Below are 24,292 nucleotides of genomic sequence, written 5' to 3'. Positions count from 1 at the left end.
AGGATAGAACACACAGGATAGAAGGAGAGAACACACAGGATAGAAGGATAGAACACAGGATAGAATGATAGAACACACATGATAGAATGATAGAACACACAGGATAGAAGGATAGAACACACAGGATAGAAGGATAGAACACACAGGATAGAAGGATAGAACACACAGAATAGAAGGATAGAACACACAGGATAGAAGGATAGAACACACAGGATAGAAGGATAGAACACACAGGATAGAAGGATAGAACACAGGATAGAAGGGTAGAACACACATGATAGAAGGATAGAACACACAGGATAGAAGGATAGAACACACAGGATAGAAGGATAGAACACACAGGATAGAAGGATAGAACACAAAGGATAGAAGGATAGGACACACAGGATAGAAGGATAGAACACACAGGATAGAAGGATAGAACACACAGGATAGAAGGATAGAGCACACAGGATAGAAGGATAGAACACAGGATAGAAGGATAGAACACACGGGATAGAAGGATAGAACACACATGATAGAAGGATAGAACACACAGGATAGAAGGATAGAACACCCAGGATAGAAGGATAGAACACACAGGATAGAAGGATAGAACACACAGGATAGAAGGATAGAACACAGGATAGAAGGATAGAGCACACAGGATAGAAGGATAGAACACACGGGATAGAAGGATAGAACACACAGGATAGAAGGATAGAACACCCAGGATAGAAGGATAGAACACACAGGATAGACGGATAGAACACACAGGATAGAAGGATAGAACACACAGGATAGAAGGATAGGACACACAGGATAGAAGGATAGAACACACAGGATAGAAGGATAGAACATACATGATAGAAGGGTAGAACACACAGGATAGAAGGATAGAACACAGGATAGAAGGATAGAAAACACAGGATAGAATGATAGAACACACAGGATAGAAGGGTAGAACACAGAATAGAAGGATAGAACACACAGGATAGAAGGATAGAACACACAGAATAGAAGGATAGAACACACAGGATAGAAGGATAGGACACACATGCTAGAAGGGTAGAAGGATAGAACACCCAGGATAGAAGGATAGAACACACAGGATAGAAGGATAGAGAACAGAGGATAGAAGGATAGAACACCCAGGATAGAAGGATAGAACACACATGATAGAAGGATAGAACACACAGGATAGAATGATAGAACACACAGGATAGAAGGATAGAACACACAGGATAGAATGATAGAACACACAGGATAGAAGGATAGAACACTCAGGATAGAAGGATAGAACACACAGGATAGAATGATAGAACACACAGGATAGAATGATAGAACACACAGGATAGAAGGATAGAACACACAGGATAGAAGGATAGAACACACAGGATAGAAGGATAGAACACACAGGATAGAAGGATAGAACACACAGGATAGAAGGATAGAACACAAAGGATAGAAGGATAGGACACACAGGATAGAAGGATAGGACACACAGAATAGAAGGATAGAACACACAGGATAGAAGGATAGAACACACAGGATAGAAGGATAGAACACAGGATAGAAGGGTGGAACACACATGATAGAAGGATAGAACACACAGGATAGAAGGATAGAACACACAGGATAGAAGGATAGAACACACAGGATAGAAGGATAGAACACACAGGATAGAATGATAGAACACACAGGATAGAAGGATAGAACACACAGGATAGAAGGATAGAACACACAGGATAGAAGGATAGAACACACAGGATAGAAGGATAGAACACACAGGATAGAAGGATAGAACACAGGATAGAAGGATAGAACACAGGATAGAAGGATAGAACACACAGGATAGAAGGATAGAACACACAGGATAGAAGGATAGAACACAGGATAGAAGGATAGAACACACATCATTGAAGGAAATAATGAGGCATGAAGAACAATGTTTCTGAAAGCTGGGAGGGAGTCCTGTCTCAATCTACGAATAATAACAATGTTTAAAATGTTTTAGAAACAGATGAAGGGAACTGTGTATGGGATATATAGTTGACGTTATCTGTTGACATTCTTGAATTTAAACATTGTACAGATGTAGGATCTTAATTTGGTCAGTCTTTTGTTACTGAGAATTTTCCTATACAGCAAGAAATGCAACTTGTAGTGTATTTGAGTTTAAGAAGGCTTCTAAAGTTTGTAATTTCAGACTTGCTTTCCCTTCACGAAAATAGTATCAACCCTTACAAAAATGTCTGTGAATTATAATCCACATAATAATGAACATTTCCTGTTGCTGCAGCATTATTTTTCTTGCTGTTGCAAACTGGTTCAAATTAAGGTCCTACATCTGTATGCTATCTAGTCCTTTCAGATGAGGATTAAGAAACCAGAATAATAAAGCAGGTTAAATAAAATAGAGATAAGATTTGAGTCTAATGTATATAATGATGGTATATTTTCTGACACACAATGTGTAAGGAACAAAGAACACAAGGAACAAATAATGATGGCATTGAAACCAGCTTCTATCAAATCTCTGAGTTCCTTGATATTCCAACGGCACAAAGGATCTTTCATTCGATGTACCCTTATCAGTGTGCTATTACAGCTGTAATACAACGGCTGTAATACAACGGCTGTAATACAACGGCTGTAATACAACGGCTGTAATACAACGGCTGTAATACAACGGCTGAAATACAACGGCTGTAATACAACGGCTGTAATACAACGGCTGTAATACAACGGCTGTAATACAACGGCTGAAATACAACGGCTGTAATACAACGGCTGTAATACAACGGCTGTAATACAACGGCTGAAATACAACGGCTGTAATACAACGGCTGTAATACAACGGCTGTAATACAACGGCTGTAATACAACGGCTGTAATACAACGGCTGAAATACAACGCAGAGGACAAAAGATGCATTCAAAACCTACATTGAATTTCCTCTGGCCTTCGCCGCAAATTGTCTCATACAATTGCAGAATAATACATGCCTGTAGCTTAATGAAATACAGGTACCGTGTATGGGAAATAATAGGGGATCGGTGATGTACTGTCCCTATTCCCCTCATGTTATTATACGTCGTCAAGAGAAAAGTCAGACTGCGTCCCTATTTCCTATGAAGTGCACAGGTTTTGGTCAAAAGTGGTGTGCGATAAAGGCAAAAGTCAGACTGCGTCACTATTTATGGTAAGGTGCTCAGGCTTTAGTCAAACGTAGTGCACGATAAAGGCAAATGTCAGACTGCGTCACTATTTACTATAAAGTTCCCAGGCTTTAGTCAAACGTAGTGCACGATAAAGGCAAAAGTCAGACTGCGTCACTATTTACTATAAAGTTCCCAGGCTTTAGTCAAACGTAGTGCACGATAAAGGCAAAAGTCGGACTGCGTCACTATTTACTATAAAGTTCCCAGGCTTTAGTCAAACGTAGTGCACGATAAAGGTAAAAGTCGGACTGCGTCACTATTTACTATAAAGTTCCCAGGCTTTAGTCAAACGTAGTGCACGATAAAGGCAAAAGTCGGACTGCGTCACTATTTACTATAAAGTTCCCAGGCTTTAGTCAAACGTAGTGCACGATAAAGTTCCCAGGCTTTAGTCAAACGTAGTGCACGATAAAGTTCCCAGGCTTTAGTCAAACGTAGTGCACGATAAAGTTCCCAGGCTTTAGTCAAACGTAGTGCACGATAAAGTTCCCAGGCTTTAGTCAAACGTAGTGCACGATAAAGTTCCCAGGCTTTAGTCAAACGTAGTGCACGATAAAGTTCCCAGGCTTTAGTCAAACGTAGTGCACGATAAAGTTCCCAGGCTTTAGTCAAACGTAGTGCACGATAAAGTTCCCAGGCTTTAGTCAAACGTAGTGCACGATAAAGTTCCCAGGCTTTAGTCAAACGTAGTGCACGATAAAGTTCCCAGGCTTTAGTCAAACGTAGTGCACGATAAAGGCAACGAGATGTCATTTGGGATGCAGGCCAGACTTAACTCCCAGATGTTATTTAGAAGATTTATTCGTTTCATCTGATTTTAATCTTCATAGGCTATTTTTTTCTGCTGAAGTAATTGTCCCCAAATCCCCTTACAGAGGACGACGGGCCCGGGCGCTAATAAATACAGAGTATAGGATAGTCTGAAGACATTTTGAGTAGGATTGCGTACAGTACACTTTGCCAAGAGTAAGCACCCTTGAACCTCTTAGAAGATGGACAAAACAGTGTTTCATCATCAGAGCATTTAGAAATATAGTTTATATCAACAGAAATCAAAAGCGTAATTCCATCATAACAGATACATCAGCATGGATTAGAGAAGAGCAAGGAGAAAACAGCAAAAAGGAAAGCGTGTTCACTTACATGACGCTGTTATCCCACAGTGCACAGTAAGGACTCAGGGTTCCCTGCATTACCAAGAAGAAGAGAGCACACTGAAAACCTTCACTCATTGTTAGATAACCACAACAAAATGACCAAAGCCTCACAGATAGTACTTCCTACTCGTAATTATCCAAGAATAACTCACTAAACAAATTGTTCTTTTAACTAACGGCTATGGCGAGACCTCTTTAGATTGCAGTTCAGGGTTAAAATGTAAAATGCCAATGAGAATTGGTGGCAGTTTCACTTTGAATCACTTTAGCCTCAATAAGCGTTGAAGTACCCAACAATGGCTACAGCCACACGTTTAGAGTGCATTAGCCAACAAACAATGGTAGAGTAATTGATTCGATAATTAATTTGCAGGCGCCAAGTGCAGCAGGTGTGTCGAGACAGAGAGAGAGAGACAGAGAGACAGAGAGACAGAGAGACAGAGAGACAGAGAGACAGAGAGAGAGAGAGAGAGAGAGAGAGAGAGAGAGAGAGAGGGACAGAGAGAGAGAGAGAGAGAGAGAGAGGGACAGAGAGGGACAGAGAGAGGGACAGAGAGGGACAGAGAGAGGGACAGAGAGAGGGACAGAGAGAGGGACAGAGAGAGGGACAGAGAGAGGGAGAGAGAGGGACAGAGAGAGGGAGAGCGCGAGAGAGAGACAGAGAGACAGAGAGAGAGAGAGAGAGAGAGGGACAGAGAGAGAGAGAGAGGGACAGAGAGAGAGGGACAGAGAGAGAGAGAGGGACAGAGAGAGAGAGAGAGGGACAGAGAGAGAGAGAGAGAGAGAGAGAGAGAGAGACATGGCACTGTCCAGATAATTACAAGGACAAGCTCTCTTTACAACCCTGGCCTTTTGGTTCATCTCTGAGATAAAGACGATCGTTCAGAGGTGTCGTCCAAGGTGATGCAAAGCAGCATGTCATTGTCAGAGCCCATATATTTCAACTTGTATTTATCAAGCGTCTCAGAGTAGCACTGCTGGTCTGGGGTCAGTGTTACCTTTTAGAATAAAATGAATTAGGTTAATATGGACAGGGAGGACCTGATCCTAGGTCAGCACTCGTACTCTGAGATGCTTTGTGAATATAGGTCCAAATATACAGTATCTTCTCTGTACAATTGACTTTTGTAACCGTGTTTTAGTGTGGACTCAGGTACATGGATTGCCGTCATGTAACTGGGTCCAATGTATCGGTTACACGATTAGCTGATTGGATAGCTATTAAACATCTGCCTTCTCTGTATTGCTTGTATGCCTTTTCAAGAAGTGAGGGAGTCTTGGGCAGGTACTTACATTGTGAGGAGGTCATTCTTGCACTGGATGAATGTAAATAGAAAATGAAAGATGAATAAAATCAAGGTCCTTACGTTGGCCAGGTGAGCCAGCTCGATCTCCAGGTGTGACTCTGTTATCCTGGGCTCTGGTCTCACTGTGACGGCGATGACTTTGGAGCTCACTGCCGTGTGGTTCCTGGGTGGAAAACAGAGTGATGTACACCGTGAGATGGACACTGATTGGTGTACACTGATTGGGTTGACTATCTCCACTGCAAAGCAAGACAAATCCCCAAACCAGCTTAAAATGACACGCCTCCTCTCCTTTTGTCTAGCGTTAGCTTATTTACTTCCTGAAAATAGATATGGGGGCGATTCTATTGCTGAATAAAAATGGATGACTTTCTCTCTAGAGTGGTAATATGTTTTGAAACATAATAGTACATTGTAGTACATGAAAGGGTGACTTGGTAGAAAGCGGTCTTGATGCACTTCTAAGCCTGCCTCTCTTCTCACCTCACCTGAACTGCCCCAGAAAAGGAGAATGAAAGAGAACTCGTCAAAAGGAAGTTAATTGGAGCCTTTCTACTTTTTCAGGTTCAGATCTACACGATGTTCTCTTTGCACTTTATTTGTCTTTATCTTCAAGGGAACGTGTGTCATGAGTTGGAGAACAGAGAATGTCACATTTCCATTTACTCTTTCATCTCTCTCTCTTTCATTTACCTCCTGGGGAAACAAAACAGTAGGTTGTGATACCACCAAACTGATACTACACTGACTGACTGGTTCAAATCACACCATACTCCCTATAATATAGTGCACTACTTTTGACTAGGGCCCATAGGACTCTGGTCAAATGTAGTGCTAAATATAGGGAATAGAGTGCCATTTTGGTTGCTGACTGACAGTGTCTGACCTACAGTTCTCTAAGGAGGGTCGGAGAAGGTTCTAGAGCTCTCAGCTGGGCCCAAAGATGTTCCATAGAACGTCTGGAACTCTCTAGAGAGAAAGACTGGGTTCGATGTTTGATCCTGGGCAAGAACACCACAATCTGGGTCAGTCTGTCTGCTGTTTCCATAAACAGGCCACATTACTAAGTTAAATATGGATTTAGGACTGGTTCACAAAGAAAACTAGTGCAGATACAACATCAATGGATGGCTTTTATAAGAGTAGAATATCAGTGACCATTGGAAATCTATCTGCACTGGTAATGCTATAATTTCATCAGTAGATGATATATTTTTCCCTATATTTCCTTCAGGACCGTCATACAGTGGGCTAATGTAGAGTTGTAGTGCAGCACTCTCAAGGAGGCTAAGAATAGCAACATCATTTCTTTGAAAGGGTCGAGTGTGCTGTGTTGTTTGGGTTAGTTGAGACCGGGAACAAACAAATGATCTACGATTAAGGTTTTAAGATTTCCGAAGGAAACGGGACCACGTGCGTGGACCACTGCTATGAAGAGAGACTGACTGATGGCTACATTTCACCTCAGGTAGCTAACATTGTTGAATGTGTTATTCTGTCTTATCTGCTATTGGTTTTCCTCTCAGTGTATGAGGACCTGAAGCAAACGCTGTCTACTCTGTCAAAAGCAAGCTTTGTGCAACGGGAAAATAAATCTGATTGTGGGTTGTTGTAGGTAACATCTCTAGCCAGCTAGTTAACATGTAGCCAGTAGCTAACTATCTAGCTATCTAGCACTGTACACTAGCGCTAACTAATTATGTGAGAGAAACAATAATAGCTACCCACATTGACAAAGTGAAAACATGTATTTAGAAAATGTTTGCTAATTAACAGAAAATGAAATATATAAATATCTCATTTGCGTAAGCATTCACACCTCTGAGTCAATACATGTCAGAATCACCTTTGTAGCGACTGGGTGGATTGATACACCATCCAAAGTGTAATTAATAACTTTACCATGCTCAAAGGGATATTCAATGTCTGCTTAAAAAAATTATAAACATCTAACAATTAGGTGCCATTCTTTGCAAGGCATTGGAAAATATAATTGGTCTTTTCTGGAATCTGTGTTGGATGTGTGTTTGAAATCGACTGCTCGACTAAGGGATCTTATAGATAATTGTATGTGTGGGGTACAGAGGTGAGGTAGTCATTCAAACATCATGTTAAACACTATTATTTCATACAGAGTGACTCCATGCAACTTATTATGTGACTTCTTGAGCACAGTTTAACAGATTAGGCTTGTCATAAAAAGTGGTTGAATTCTTATTAAATCAAATCATTTCAGCTTCTCATTTTTAATTACTTTGTTAAAATTTCTAAAAACATAATTCCACTTTGACATTATGACACAACATCTCAATTTGAATCCATTTTAAATTCAGGCTGTAATACAACAAAATGTGGAAAAAGTAAAGGGGTGTGAATATTTTCTGAACGTGCTGTATATCTTTACACCGCCAAAAGCTGATGGGTGGCTTGCCCATAATAGAGAATAATGGTTCTAGCTAACTAACGTTAGCTACGTAGAGGACTTGGCTACATTCCTAGGCTCATTCGTATCAGCATAAGAAAGAAGATTGATAAAGTCATTGCTACAATTGTAATTATTTAACACTGATGGTTGTAATGATATGCAGTTTAATGTATCTTACTTCTTATAGCTTTTGCTCAGGCATCATTTTTACTTTCGCTCTATGCAAGAGATTCAAATGATAGGTGTGTGTCCCAAATGGCACCCTATTCCCTACATAGTGTACTTTAGATCAGAGCCCTACATAGGGAATAGGGTGTCATTTGATACGCAGCCTTGCCCTAACTGGATGAGAGCCTTGACAATGCGTAATGACAGTAATGTCTAAACTGATAAACAGAATAACTAACAATATTGGAAACCAGCTTGAAAGCATAAACCAACCATGAAATATTGCTTAGTCGTCCATTGTCCCCTTCTAATTAGTAGTATGAGAACATAATATGATTTAACCAGGATGGAGTGAGTTCAGAAGGAGATATTATGATGATCATTTACCCAATGTTGTGTTGCTTCCCAATGGAACCCTATTCCTTATTTAGTGCACTACTTTTGACCAGGGCTTTGGTCAAAATAAGTACATTATATAGAGAATAGGGTGCGATTTGGGACACAAATGTTGTGTCATCCTCCTCAGCAGAAAGCAGAGATTAATTGTTGTTGAGTCTGGGAGCAAAGCTTGTCGTTTTAATTCATGAAAAGTTACAGGGACACTTGACTTGATCAGCTTTGATGGATTCTTTGATAATTGGCTTGTCATTTATGGATTACACTACTGAAAGATTGTATTCTACTACAATATTCTAAAAGAAAGCAATGCCATTTTTCCTTTGAGTATTGATGGTGTTCTGGTAGAATGATGCATCATGGTAGTAGTATCACACCACATCATTTTTGATCTACTGTATATAATGTACCTTGAGAAGGGGTTTTGTATCCTCGTAGGTACAGTAGTATGTATAGTTTAGTACGTAAAATGAGCTTTTGCAAGTACGTATAGTGCAATGTAGAGGCCATTTCCTGGAAAAGCAAAGTGGAAGGAGTCTTTTATGAACGCTCCCTGGATAGCCTACACTACCTGTGAAATACTATTGGGGGATTTACACTCAGGCAGTGTAGCAGACACTTCGTCAGAGAATAAAGTTTAAATCATATTTTACATCTCACCGCTGTCTCGCCTGGACCATGTCCCAAATGACTACTTATTTCCTTGTATAGGGAAGGAATAGGGCGTCATTTGGGAAACATCCCCATGCTGAGAGAGAGAGACAGAGAGAGAGAGACAGAGAGAGAGAGACAGAGAGAGAGAGACAGAGAGAGAGAGAGAGAGAGAGAGAGAGAGTTCCGGAGTTCCAAATTAAGCAGCAACAGCTGAAAAGATGAGCTCCTACAAATATTGAATTTTACATGGTTTTTAGAGTAAAGTACATCAAAAAAAGCAAAAGAAAACTGCAAGACTGAATAGGAGACCAAACAAGCAGCAAACAAAGAAGAAAAGGCTTTTGAAAAAAGTAAAAAAAAATCATAAAATTATACCGTTTTCATAGCTAGCTAAGTTGTTTACCTGTTGCTAGGCAGTTGCTAGGGACTCTCCTGAAAGAAGCTAGCTAGCTAACAAGGAGAGAGAGAGAGAGAGAGAGAGGTCATGATCAGATGATCAGATGAGCTCCTGCATTTTTCAGCATTTTCTTTAAAAAAAGATAGATTTAGAGTTAGTTAAACTTGGATTTTTTGTGGAACTGAGAGAGATACAGCTTCAACTGTATTCAACTGTAACTGACTTGATACAGCTTCAACTAGCACTGACGTGTCAAGTGAGAGGTGTCAAAGACCATTAGCCCAACAATGGCAGGAGAGTCGAATAGTCTACCCCAACCAAATGGAGAGGCCTTAGAAGCTCCCTCCTGCTGTTCAGAGGTAATTAAAATACAGTACCCTGTGAGTGTAAAGAATGATAAGGCAAGAAAAGAGCACAAAATGAAGCTCCTTATGGAAAATCAAGAGACACTTTTTGCTGACTATTACAAAAATGGGAACATCAGCAACCTTATCTTCCACACAAACCATCCCCTGGCATGGCACAGTGCTATATTAGCACACTACCCCTCTGTTAAGAGAGGGGGGGTTAACGAGGGGTGGAAACTCAGGATACTTGACAACGAGGACTCTGAGTCAGCTAACATAAATCTATATAAGTCTGGAACAGTATTGGTACAGGGCAACCCCAAACAGTTTCAGCTGGACTTTCACCTAATCAAAGAATTAGCCCAGCAGGAGAAGCTCTCCCTTGATAAAGATACCCCCACCCCAAGCGGGTCAGACCAGACCTCTTCATCATATAACCCCACAGACGAGCAACCCTCAGCAGACAGTCAACCTCCCAGTACAGAGCACTTCTCCCTCATTGAAATGAAGGATAAATTCACCCAGCTGGAGGTAAGGCAGGTGGAGCTGGAACAGCAGGTGATTACACTCCAGTCAGCACAGACCCAGACAACAGTCCAGCACAACAACCCCTTAACCAGACCAGGAGAGCTGGAGGTGGAGAGAGACATATCTGCACTCTGGACAGTGGTGAGACAACTTCAACAGGAGAAAGAGCAGAAGCAGGAGCAGAACAAAGCACTAGAGGAGAGGATCAGACTGCTGGAGGAGAGGGAGAGGGGGATGGAGGAGAGGATCAGACTGCTGGAGGAGAGGTTGAGGGGGATGGCATGTGACAGAGAACAACCCACTAGGGAGGTGGCCATCCCCACAGAGACGCCAGCAGAACAGCCCACCTCAGCACCGGACAAAAATCTCGACACCACAGCAGAACAGTCCACACCAGACCCTGACCATAGAGTCAACATCACAGCAAAACAGACAAAAGAAAAACCCCAAGCCCAGCAGCTCTCACCCCCCCTGAGCACCCCCCCTGTCAGCCACCCTGATAGCCCTCCTGACAACCCCCCCACACCCACTGAGAACCACCACAAGACACAGATTGTTCTCCTTATGGACTCAAATGGGAAATATATAGAAGAAAAAAAACTTTTCCCAAACACAGTGTGTCTAAACTCTGGTGTCCAAACACCCAGTGCGCCCTAGACCTTCTGTCTGAGGACAAACTAGGCTCACCTAGCCACATAATAATACACACAGGCACAAACGACCTGAGAGCACAGCAGGAAAGGGTGGCCACAGCACTGAAGGGAGTGATTGAAAAAGCTTCTTCTACTTTCCCCAATGCACAAGTGGTTATCTCCACCCTGCTACCACGAAAAGACTTCCACCCTGCTACAATACAGCGGGTAAACGCAAGCATTTCCCGTGACTGTGCCTCAAAACCAAATGTTTTCCTGGCCCACCACTCCACCCTGGACTTGAACAGCCTCTATGACCAGGTCCACCTCTATAAGGCAGCAGTGCCCACCTTTGCCCGGACTCTAAAGGACATCGCTCTCAAACGCAGCCCCAACACTTCACACAGGAGCAACAGATCAATAGACACCCCACCCAGACCAGCGAGACACCCTCCAAGACCTGCAGGACCCCCCCGTGGACCTACACATAGAGGACCCACGCCAAGAGGACTTACATCCAGACCACAGCACCCCAGACACATCCACACCCCCACCCCAACCAATCAACACCCCCCCACATCAACCATGCCCACACCCCGTTTAGGCCCCCTCAGATCAGACCTATGCCACTCCTGCCCACCCCATGCACCCCACCCCCCGCAAAGAGGGCATCAACATGGAAGTCACACATACGCCCAGGTAGTGAGCGGGCAAACAGGCCCAACCCCCACTCTTACACTCGCCCAAGCCAACGGCATGTACCAGATGCTCAGCAGGCTCTGCTCACACTTACTGGCCTGAGGCCAAACCACACGGCCAACAACATTGGACACTTTATGGAACAAATGCCTTCACTATATCATCCTGGAATATCCAAGGCCTGAGGTCATCTGCCTTTGGCCTAAAGAGCAGGAACCCGGACTTCACCAAAGAAATCGGTAATGCAGACATTGTCATCCTGCAAGAAACATGGTATAGCGGAGACGGACCCACTGGTTGCCCTCTAGGTTACAGAGAGCTGGTAGTCCCATCCACCAAACTACCAGGTGTGAAACAGGGAAGGGACTCAGGGGGAATGCTAATTTGGTATAGAGCAGACCTAACTCACTCCATTAAATTAATCAAAACAGGAACATTTTACATTTGGCTAGAAATTCAAAAGGAAATTATCTTAACAGAGAAAAATGTCCTCCTGTGTGCTACCTATATCCCCCCACTAGAATCCCCATACTTTAATAAAGACAGCTTCTCCATCCTGGAGGGGGAAATCAATCATTTCCAGGCCCAGGGACATGTATTAGGCTGTGGCGACCTAAATGCCAGAACTGGACAAGAACCTGACACCCTCAGCACACAGGGGGACAAACACCTGCCTGCAGGTGACAGCATTCCCTCCCCCATATGCCCCCCTAGGCACAACTATGACAACATAACCAACAAAAACGGGTCACAACTCCTGCAGCTCTGTCGCACGCTGGGTATGTACATAGTCAATGGTAGGCTTCGAGGGGACTCCTATGGTAGGTTCACCTATAGCTCATCTCTTGGCAGTAGCACTGTAGACTACTTTATCACTGACCTCAACCCAGAGTCTCTCAGAGCGTTCACAGTCAGCCCACTGACACCCCTATCAGACCACAGCAAAATCACAGTCTACTTGAACAGAGCAATACTCAATCATGAGGCATCAAAGCCAAAGGAACTGAGTAACATTTAAGAAATGCTATAGATGGAAGGAATGCAGTTTGGAAACCTACCAAAAAACAATTAGGCAACAGCAAATTCAATCCCTTTTAGACAACTTCCTGGGTAAAATGTTCCACTGCAATAGTGAAGGTGTAAACTTGGCAGTAGAAAATCTTAACAGTATATTTGACCTCTCAGCTTCCCTATCAAATCTAAAAATCTCAAATAGAAAACCGAAGAAAATGAACAACAATGACAAATGGTTTGATAAAGAATGCAAAAATCTAAGAAATAAATTGAGAAACCTGTCCAACCAAAAACATAGAGACCCGGAAAACCTGAGTCTACGCCTTCACTATGGTGAATCACTAAACAATACAGAAATACACTACGGAAAAAGAAGGAACAGCACGTCAGAAATCAGCTCAATGTAATTGAAGACTCCATAGACTCTAACCAATTCTGGGAAAATTGGAAAACACTAAACAAACAACAACACGAAGAATTATCTATCCAAAATGGAGATGTATGGGTAAACCACTTCTCCAATCTTTTTGGCTCTATAACAAAGAATAAAGAGCAAAAACATATACATGATCAAATACAAATCCTAGAATCAACTATTAAAGACTACCAGAACCCACTGGATTCTCCAATTACCTTGAATGAGTTACAGGACAAAATAAAAACCCTCCAACCCAAAAAGGCCTGTGGTGTTGATGGTATCCTTAATGAAATGATCAAATATACAGACAACAAATTCCAATTGGCTATACTAAAACTCTTTAACATCGTCCTTAGCTCTGGCATCTTCCCCAATATTTGGAACCAAGGACTGATCACCCCAATCCACAAAAGTGGAGACAAATTTGACCCCAATAACTACCGTGGAATATGCGTCAACAGTAACCTTGGGAAAATCCTCTGCATTATCATTAACAGCAGACTCGTACATTTCCTCAATGAAAACAATGTACTGAGCAAATGTCAAATTGGCTTTTTACCAAATTACCGTACAACAGACCATGTATTCACCCTACACACCCTAATTGACAACCAAACAAACCAAAACAAAGGCAAAGTCTTCTCATGCTTTGTTGATTTCAAAAAAGCCTTCGACTCAATTTGGCATGGGGGTCTGCTATACAAATTGATGGAAAGTGGTGTTGGGGGTAAAACATACGACATTATAAAATCCATGTACACAAACAACAAGTGTGCGGTTAAAATTGGCAAAAACACACACATTTCTTCACACAGGGTCGTGGGTGAGACAGGGATGCAGCTTAAGCCCCACCCTCTTCAACATATATATCAACGAATTGGCGCGGGCACTAGAACAGTCTGCAGCACCCGGTCTCACCCTACTAGAATCCGAAGTCAAATGTCTACTGTTTGCTGATGATCTGGTGCTTCTGTCACCAACCAAGGAGGGCCTACAGCAGCACCTAGATCTTCTGCACAGATTCTGTCAGACCTGGGCCCTGACAGTAAATCTCAGTAAGACCAAAATAATGGTGTTCCAAAAAAGGTCCAGTCACCAGGACCACAAATTCCATCTAGACACCGTTGCCCTAGAGCACACAAAAAACTATACATACCTCGGCCTAAACATCAGCACCACAGGTAACTTCCACAAAGCTGTGAACGATCTGAGAGACAAGGCAAGAAGGGCCTTCTATGCCATCAAAAGGAACATAAATTTCAACATACCAATTAGGATCTGGCTAAAAATACTTGAATCAGTCATAGAGCCCATTGCCCTTTATGGTTGTGAGGTCTGGGGTCCGCTCACCAACCAAGATTTCACAAAATGGGACAAACACCAAATTGAGACTCTGCATGCAGAATTCTGCAAAAATATCCTCCGTGTACAACGTAGAACACCAAATAATGCATGCAGAGCAGAATTAGGCCGATACCCACTAATTATCAAAATCCAGAAAAGAGCCGTTAAATTCTACAACCACCTAAAAGGAAGCGATTCCCAAACCTTCCATAACAAAGCCATCACCTACAGAGAGATGAACCTGGAGAAGAGTCCCCTAAGCAAGCTGGTCCTAGGGCTCTGTTCACAAACACAAACACACCCCACAGAGCCCCAGGACAACAGCACAATTAGACCCAACCAAATCATGAGAAAACAAAAAGATAATTACTTGACACATTGGAAAGAATTAACAAAAAAACAGAGCAAACTAGAATGCTATTTGGCCCTAAACAGAGAGTACACAGTGGCAGAATACCTGACCACTGTGACTGACCCAAACTTAAGGAAAGCTTTGACTATGTACAGACTCAGCGAGCATAGCCTTGCTATTGAGAAAGGCCGCCGTAGGCAGACATGGCTCTCAAGAGAAGACAGGCTATGTGCACACTGCCCACAAAATGAGGTGGAAACTGAGCTGCACTTCCTAACCTCCTGCCCAATGTATGACCATATTAGAGAGACATATTTCCCTCAGATTACACAGATCCACAAAGAATTTGAAAACAAATCCAATTTTGATAAACTCCCATATCTACTGGGAGAAATTCCACAGTGTGCCATCACAGCAGCAAGATTTGTGACCTGTTGCCACAAGAAAAGGGCAACCAGTGAAGAACAAACACCATTGTAAATACAACCCATATTTATGCTTATTTATTTTAACTTGTGTGCTTTAACCATTTGTACATTGTTACAACACTGTATATATATAATATAACATTTGTAATGTCTTTATTGTTTTGAAACTTCTGTATGTGTAATGTTTACTGTTAATTTGTATTGTTTATTTCACTTTTGTATAATATCTACCTCACTTGCTTTGGCAATGTTAACACATGTTTCCCATGCCAATAAAGCCCCTTGAATTGAATTGAATTGAATTGAGAGAGAGAGAGAGAGAGAGAGAGAGAGAGAGACAGAGAGAGAGAGACAGAGAGAGAGAGAGAGAGAGAGAGAGAGAGAGAGAGAGAGAGAGAGAGAGAGAGAGAGAGACAGAGAGAGAGAGACAGAGAGAGAGAGACAGAGAGAGAGACAGAGAGAGAGAGACAGAGAGAGAGAGAGAGACAGAGAGAGACAGAGAGAGAGAGAGAGAGAGAGAGAGAGAGAGAGAGAGAGAGAGAGAGAGAGAGAGAGAGAGAGACAGAGAGAGAGAGAGAGACAGAGAGAGACAGAGAGAGAGAGACAGAGAGAGAGAGAGACAGAGACAGAGAGAGAGAGAGACAGAGAGAGAGAGAGAGAGACAGAGAGAGAGAGAGAGAGAGAGAGGAGAGAGAGACAGAGAGAGAGAGACAGAGAGAGAGAGACAGAGAGAGAGAGACAGAGAGAGAGACAGAGAGAGAGAGACAGAGAGAGAGAGACAGAGAGAGAGAGAGAGAGAGAGAGAGAGAGACAGAGAGAGAGAGAGAGAGAGAGAGAGAGAGGAGAGAGAGAGAGAGAGAGAGAGAGAGAGAGAGAGACAGAGAGAGAGAGACAGAGAGAGAGAGACAGAGAGAGAGACAGACAGAGAGAGAGACAGAGAGAGAGAGAGACAGAGAGAGAGAAGGAGAGACAGAGAGAGAGAAGGAGAGAAGGAGAGACAGAGAGAGAGAAGGAGAGACAGAGAGAGAAGGAGTGACAGAGAGAGAAGGAGTGACAGAGAGAGAGAGAGAGAGAGAGAGAGAGAGAGAGAGAGAGAGAGAGAGAGACAGAGAGAGAGAGACAGAGACAGGGAGAGAGAGAGAGAGAGAGAGAGAGACAGAGATGTTGATAGAGAAGATGTATGGCCCATCTTACCTTGGTGAAGGCAGCATCAGTCCCAGAGTCTTGTACAGGACTGTCCCCAGGATGAAAACAGGTGATCCATCCATGTCTGATGGGCAGAAGGAAATCAGTTTGGACACTGTTGGTTACAGGACAGTTTTGTTGTGGTTGTGGTTGTACAGTGTCTTATGAATGTGCTGTTTATCTGAAAGATGTAATAAACCGTAATAATCTCAACAACACTACGGCTCAGGGTCAACAGATAGTCAGCAACCAGAATATAAGGCCACAGACCCAGACAACCTCCTAATGATGGGCTTTATTTGGAGCTATATTTGGCCGTTGTGCGCAGAAAGAATTGCCAGGCAGCGAAACAAGCCACTTCACAACTTTGCTGCCAACAGCAATCAGCTAGATTGTCCTCAACAATGAACCATTGATAAAGGGTAAGGGACAGTCCAATCAATCCTTGCCTGTAAGGCAGAGGTCACTTCAAGGCGTTCCTAGTCAATCACCAAACATTTCTGTAGAAATTCCAAAAATAAAGGCTGCACTCGTTTTATGTATTTGTGTTGTGCTGTTGGCGGGAGGTGCACTTGATTCAGAAGCCCTGTTGGCGGGAGGTGCACTTGATTCAGAAGCCCTGTGTGTGGGAGGTGCACTAGATTCAGAAGCCCTGTGGGTGGGAGGTGCACTTGATTCAGAAGCCCTGTTGGCGGGAGGTGCACTTGATTCAGAAGCCCAGTGTGTGGGAGGTGCACTTGATTCAGAAGCCCTGTGTACGGGTAAGCAAAGTGTTCCCATTTTGAACCATTTCATTGTGCCTATGGCTCCCACAACCTCGGCCACAGCAAAGTTTGATACTGGCCTACATGAGATTTCATAACTCTTAAAACAATGACCAGAGAGAGACTGTCAACAGCAAATAAGTGTTTTTTATGAGAGAGTTCATGTCTAAGTTTATTCAGCACTGTCAACACTGTTATTATTCAACGCTATTACAAAGCATAAAACTTGCTTCTCCTATCTTCCACTCGCGCTGCATTGAATGAGTAACGATGTGTATCGATAGCCCTGCGTATTTATTATTATTAACAGCTTGTCCTGTCTATTTCAATATGGAGGAATATTTCACTTTCTCTGGTCATAGGAACAACATGAATTTGTGCATGAGGCCGATGTGGTGTGACTCGAGTTTTGAAATCAGGTGGAAGACAGTGTCCCTTGTCTCTGGTCAATTTCACTGGAGGAAAGGAAGGAGAGAGCAGGGACCGTGAGAGGCTGGCCCTCTTCTGTTCTCTCCCTCTCTGCTGAGACTAATGCAGTTTTCAAAACCAATCTCTGACTTCCGACTTCAGTGCGTTCAAGACAACTGGGAACTCTGAAAAAAACTAGATCCTATTGGAAAAAATATTTTGAATGGTCATCCAACTTGGAATTCCAAGTCGGAAACTCTGGCATCTTTCTAGGGCTCCAAATTTCTGACCTGAAGAGCACTCTTTGACTTCATTTTTTCCCAGAGTTCCCCGAGTTATCTTGAAATCACTATGACCATCAGTTACCATCAGTCCTGTAAAATAAATTTGCAAATTATTTACATTTATGCGAGGCACCTTCCCAACTGCTCTCATGTCACCCCGCTCCACCGCACACTCCAGTGGCTTCCAGTCGAAGCTCTCATCCACTACATGACCATGGGGTTGACCTACGGAACAGCAAGAGGAACTGCCCCCCCCCCCCCTACCTGCCTACCCCCCTACCCCCCCTACCTGCTCATCCACTACATAACCATGGGGTTTACCTACGGAACAGCAAGAGGAACTGCCCCCCCCCCCCCTCTACCTGCCTACCCCCCTACCCCCCCTACCTGCTCATCCACTACATAACCATGGGGTTTACCTACGGAACACAAAGAGGAACTGCCCCCCCCCCCCCCCCCTATATAATGCACTACTATTAACCAGAGCCCTATGGGCCCTATGTAGGGAATCGGGTTCCATTTGGAGCAGCTACACAACTGTTTTTATTAGGTTAATGTTCCGTTTTAAAAAGACTCTGAGCGGTAGATCTCGGCTTGCTTTTTGACTGCAAAAGTGATCTTGACTCAGAAAAGGTTGGTGACCACTGCTGTAAGGCAGCGATATGGAGGCTGTCGACACCTGTTGGAGCAGATCTCTGGATCTCTGCTCCAAATGGAACCCTATTCCCTACATAGGGCCCATAGGGCTCTGGTTAAAAGTAGTGCACTATATAGAGAATAGGGTGCTACTTGGGAGGCTACCTGGATAGTTCTCCTTGCTAAACGTCTTGGCCACTCAGTAAGAGTGAGATGGTTTTCGGCGTTGAGTTAGAAAATCAACTGCCATTTTGTCTATCATTGATACAGTCCAGACAAGACTGATTAAGCCAGTTAACCAAATAGTCTGTCACAGTAATGTACAATCTGGGCTCTGCACTGGCTTGGTTTAAAAAGATACAAACATCAGCAGAGGCTGCTGAGGGGAGGACGGCTCATAATAATGGCAGGAACAGAGCGAATGAAATGGCATCTTCAAACACATGGAAACCTTGTGTTTGATACCATTCCACTCCTGCTTTAAGCCTTTGAGATTGGGTTAAGGGAACGACAATATCTTTGGTTCTGCTTGTTTGCCAGGTCTCATTTACACAATTATTATCATAGAGTCATGGTAGATGTTGTCGATCACTGCCGTTGCTATACTGTAGCTGCGCCATTCCTACCCTTTTCTGTCTCCAGGAAATATCACTTCTTATTTAGTGTAACATGTGGATTCCAGAAGGATTATAATATAAGGTCAGATGTCCTTTTCCTTAAAAACACAAAAATATCTTGAAAGGGAATGTTCTGCATTTTTAACATGTTTTTTGTGGACGTAGGTGTTTTTGCGATGTCCCTAGGTATTATTCATCAACTACCACCAGAAATACAAGCCATAAAAGAATAAATATTTAAAATCTTTCTTCATTATTTTATAGTCTTAGTTAAATTTTCTCTCATCAATAATGATTATTGTATTTATTAATATTTTATTTAAGATGATCTGTGTGCCCCCTTCCATTTAAGAAAAATACCCTTTTCTACAATGACACCACATTCAGGAAGTGTCACCATTTCAATGGTGAGAAAACAATGGTGCAAAGCTCCATAGATATAAAGGCTCAGTTTGATCAATATTTTTACATTTCTCATGTTGTTAGTCTGTATGTCCCCGTATTAAATCTCCATCCTGTTAAGGCTAAATTATAGAGAAAATTCACAGCATTTTAAATATGTGAGATAGAGAAGTTCACCATTATGCTGGCTCAATCTTGCTCCACATTTCCACGCTGTTAGTTTCCACCCTGTTAGGGTTATGCACCCAACAGGTCGGAAAATGCACCTAAAAAAATAGGTGCCTGAGCTTGACCAATATGTTTTTCTGAAAATCAAACATGTCCCTTTTCTGATAGAATCGTATTGTTATATATATACAGTATATATACTTTTTCCTCCAAAAGTTCTGATGTTCATAAGGTACAGAGTAGGAATGACCCAGCTAGTGCTGACATTAGAAATGGAATGCTAGGTTTACAGTAGTACGCCACTAGATTCTAGAATGTTGGTCAAACTCCAGGCATTCTATTTTGATCAGTGGGGTCACATGATGGAGCAACAAAGGGGTCATTCTGGAGGAAGTAACTACACATAATCAGCCATGACTACTGGACATTTGGAAATGAACCAATTTCTTACTGCACGAGTTTCAAACGCTGCTCAGAATACAGTAAATAACATGGTTAAACACAGCCTGAAGAATACAGTAAAGAACATGGTTAAACACAGCCTGAAGAATACAGTAAAGAACATGGTTAAACACAGCCTGAAGAATACAGTAAAGAACATGGTTAAACACAGCCTGAAGAAGAGTCTCCTGCTCCTGCTCCTGCTCCTCTCCTCCTCCTCCTCCTCCTCCTCCTCCTCCTCCTCCATCATCATCATCACTACCACCATATTCATCACCATCATCATCACGGTTGTGTTACCTGTAGACTGTGGTAGAAAGATGCCCTTGGGGATAACCACCTTGTCCTCAGAGTTCCTGGCCCAGTCCACCATGCCTTTACGTCCCTTCATAGGGAAGTTGATGTCAGTCATCACAGACAGTGCCGGGAGCCTCTGGATGCTGGCCACTGAGGGTGACAAAACAAGTGAGGAATTAGTTTGGTTTAGGTTTAGTTCATGTTGCACAAAATCTTGCAGTTTACATATAGACAAGAAAGCTAGATGGATAACAAAATAATTACACCCAGGAAAGGAATACATGAACCATATTATATTTTGCCATTTATGTTGTCCACACATTATCACAAAGCACTATTCAATTCAATTCAAAAGGCTTTATTGGCATGGGAAACATGTTTACATTGCCAAAGCAAGTGAAATAGATAATAAACAAAAATGAAATGAACAAATCAGAAATAGAACAGTAAACTTTACACTCACAATGGCTTTAAGGGAATACAGCCATTTCAAATGTCATTATGAGTGTAGCATATAGCTATGTACAGTGTTGTAACGTATCCTGCATGAGTTACAGGCAAAGGATGCTTCCTGACTTTCAAAAATCATCTATATAGGCCTAGATGTTCTCTGGATAAAACCTCAGTGCTTTCTGAGGCTGTTGTTGCTTCACAGAATATGACTTCAGCCTCCAGACACACTCTCAGTTCCCACCATGTACTTGCTAACTTGTAAATAGTGTGAAGTTGAGTTCACACACTGAGTGTCAGAAAGACACTGCTGTAGCACAGACCTGGGTTCAAATACTATTTACTATAAGTTCAAATACTTTATATGGGTTCGATTGAGCTTCCCTGGTCAAATGAACTAATTTAAATGGCCCCACCCATCTGGCACCGCAGGCAGACTCAAGCAAACGCTCAAAGTTTTTGAAATGTTTCAGTTTAGTATTTGAACTCAGGTCTGCTGGAGCATCAGTGCAATGTGAATCTCCCATCTCCATCACCCCACATGCTGATTGAACTCGTTAACAATCAGTGCAATGTGAATCTCCCATCTCCATCACCCCATATGCTGATTGAACTCGTTAACAATCAGTGCTTAATTTGAGCTGGATCCTGACGTGGCACCTCTCCCTTCTGGACTGTTTCGTTCCGGAACCTACTTGCCCGGATCCAGTACCGACATGAGAAAAAAAAAGACTGTTTTCAATATAAAAATGTGAATTAAAAGGGATCAGAGTTCATTCCAGTTGCCTCTTTCCTAATTCACCTGCCCCTTATAATAAACATAATGTGAAAACGTCCATTTTCAGCCCGAACCTGATATTCTAAGAATTAATTTGTGGTGGGCCGGCCCAGCCTTATGGTTTGCAAAACATTATAGGCATGTTTGAGACCAATGCGTGGCCGGTGCTGTGGTGAGAGAGAGAAGCACTCCTGTATCTCCCTCAGAACTAGAATGAGACCAACACAAAGCCGGTGCTGTGGTGAGAGAGAGAAGCACTCCTGTATCTCCCTCAGAACTAGAATGAGACCAACACGTGGCCGGTGCTGTGGTGAGAGAGAGAAGCACTCCTGTATCTCCCTCAGAACTAGAATGAGACCAACACGTGGCCGGTGCTGTGGTGAGAGAGAGAAGCACTCCTGTATCTCCCTCAGAACTAGAATGAGACCAACGCGTGGCCGGTGCTGTGGTGAGAGAGAGAAGCACTCCTGTATCTCCCTCAGAACTAGAATGAGACCAACGCGTGGCCGGTGCTGTGGTGAGAGAGAGAAGCACTCCTGTATCTCCCTCAGAACTAGAATGACACCAACGCGTGGTCGGTGCTGTGGTGAGAGAGAGAAACACTCCTGTATCTCCCTCAGAACTAGAATGAGACCAACGCGTGGCCGGTGCTGTGGTGAGAGAGAGAAGCACTCCTGTATCTCCCTCAGAACTAGAATGAGACCAACACGTGGCCGGTGCTGTGGTGAGAGAGAGAAGCACTCCTGTATCTCCCTCAGAACTAGAATGACACCAACGCATGGCCGGTGCTGTGGTGAGAGAGAGAAACACTCCTGTATCTCCCTCAGAACTAGAATGAGACCAACGTGTGGCCGGTACTGTGGTGAGAGAGAGACGCACTCCTGTATCTCCCTCAGAACTAGAATGAGACCAACACGTGGCCGGTGCTGTGGTGAGAGAGAGAAGCACTCCTGTATCTCCCTCAGAACTAGAATGACACCAACGCGTGGCCGGTGCTGTGGTGAGAGAGAGAAGCACTCCTGTATCTCCCTCAGAACTAGAATGACACCAACGCGTGGCCGGTGCTGTGGTGAGAGAGAGAAGCACTCCTGTATCTCCCTCAGAACTAGAATGAGACCAACGCGTGGCCGGTGCTGTGGTGAGAGAGAGAAGCACTCCTGTATCTCCCTCAGAACTAGAATGACACCAACGCGTGGTCGGTGCTGTGGTGAGAGAGAGAAACACTCCTGTATCTCCCTCAGAACTAGAATGAGACCAACGCGTGGCCGGTGCTGTGGTGAGAGAGAGAAGCACTCCTGTATCTCCCTCAGAACTAGAATGAGACCAACACGTGGCCGGTGCTGTGGTGAGAGAGAGAAGCACTCCTGTATCTCCCTCAGAACTAGAATGACACCAACGCATGGCCGGTGCTGTGGTGAGAGAGAGAAACACTCCTGTATCTCCCTCAGAACTAGAATGAGACCAACGTGTGGCCGGTACTGTGGTGAGAGAGAGACGCACTCCTGTATCTCCCTCAGAACTAGAATGAGACCAACACGTGGCCGGTGCTGTGGTGAGAGAGAGACGCACTCCTGTATCTCCCTCAGAACTAGAATGAGACCAACACGTGGCCGGTGCTGTGGTGAGAGAGAGAAACACTCCTGTATCTCCCTCAGAACTAGAAGGAGACCAACACGTGGCCGGTGCTGTGGTGAGAGAGAGAAGCACTCCTGTATCTCCCTCAGAACTAGAATGAGACCAAGGCATGGCCGGTGCTGTGGTGAGAGAGAGAAGCACTCCTGTATCTCCCTCAGAACTAGAATGAGACCAAGGCGTGGCCGGTGCTGTGGTGAGAGAGAGACGCACTCCTGTATCTCCCTCAGAACTAGAATGAGACCAACGTGTGGCCGGTACTGTGGTGAGAGAGAGACGCACTCCTGTATCTCCCTCAGAACTAGAATGAGACCAACGTGTGGCCGGTACTGTGGTGAGAGAGAGACGCACTCCTGTATCTCCCTCAGAACTAGAATGAGACCAACGTGTGGCCGCTACTGTGGTGAGAGAGAGACGCACTCCTGTATCTCCCTCAGAACTAGAATGAGACCAACACGTGGCCGGTGCTGTGGTGAGAGAGAAGCACTCCTGTATCTCCCTCAGAACTAGAATGAGACCAACGTGTGGCCGTTGCTGTGGTGAGAGAGAGACGCACTCCTGTATCTCCCTCAGAACTAGAATGAGACCAACGTGTGGCCGGTACTGTGGTGAGAGAGAGACGCACTCCTGTATCTCCCTCAGAACTAGAATGAGACCAACGTGTGGCCGGTACTGTGGTGAAAGAGAGACGCACTCCTGTATCTCCCTCAGAACTAGAATGAGACCAACACGTGGCCGGTGCTGTGGTGAGAGAGAGAAGC

General features: G+C 43.6%; 1 protein-coding gene across 1 annotated transcript in view; it reads right to left on the bottom strand.

Annotated features, from left to right (window-relative positions):
* Positions 1–4,299: 4,299 nt before the first annotated feature.
* The window catches only part of LOC120038474 (adhesion G protein-coupled receptor B3-like), a gene marked incomplete at its 5' end in the record, with an annotated part of 34,981 nt that continues 14,988 nt past the window's right edge, over positions 4,300–24,292 (bottom strand). The window contains 4 exons of the mRNA XM_038984206.1: positions 4,300–4,390; positions 5,728–5,830; positions 16,664–16,739; positions 20,675–20,821. Of these exons, the coding sequence (XP_038840134.1) occupies positions 4,343–4,390; positions 5,728–5,830; positions 16,664–16,739; positions 20,675–20,821 (374 nt within the window). The remainder of the gene's footprint in view (positions 4,391–5,727; positions 5,831–16,663; positions 16,740–20,674; positions 20,822–24,292) is intronic.

Source organism: Salvelinus namaycush, unplaced genomic scaffold (assembly GCF_016432855.1).
Source record: "Salvelinus namaycush isolate Seneca unplaced genomic scaffold, SaNama_1.0 Scaffold2209, whole genome shotgun sequence".
Lineage (NCBI taxonomy): Eukaryota > Metazoa > Chordata > Actinopteri > Salmoniformes > Salmonidae > Salvelinus > Salvelinus namaycush.
This window is presented reverse-complemented; position numbering and strand designations above follow the sequence as displayed.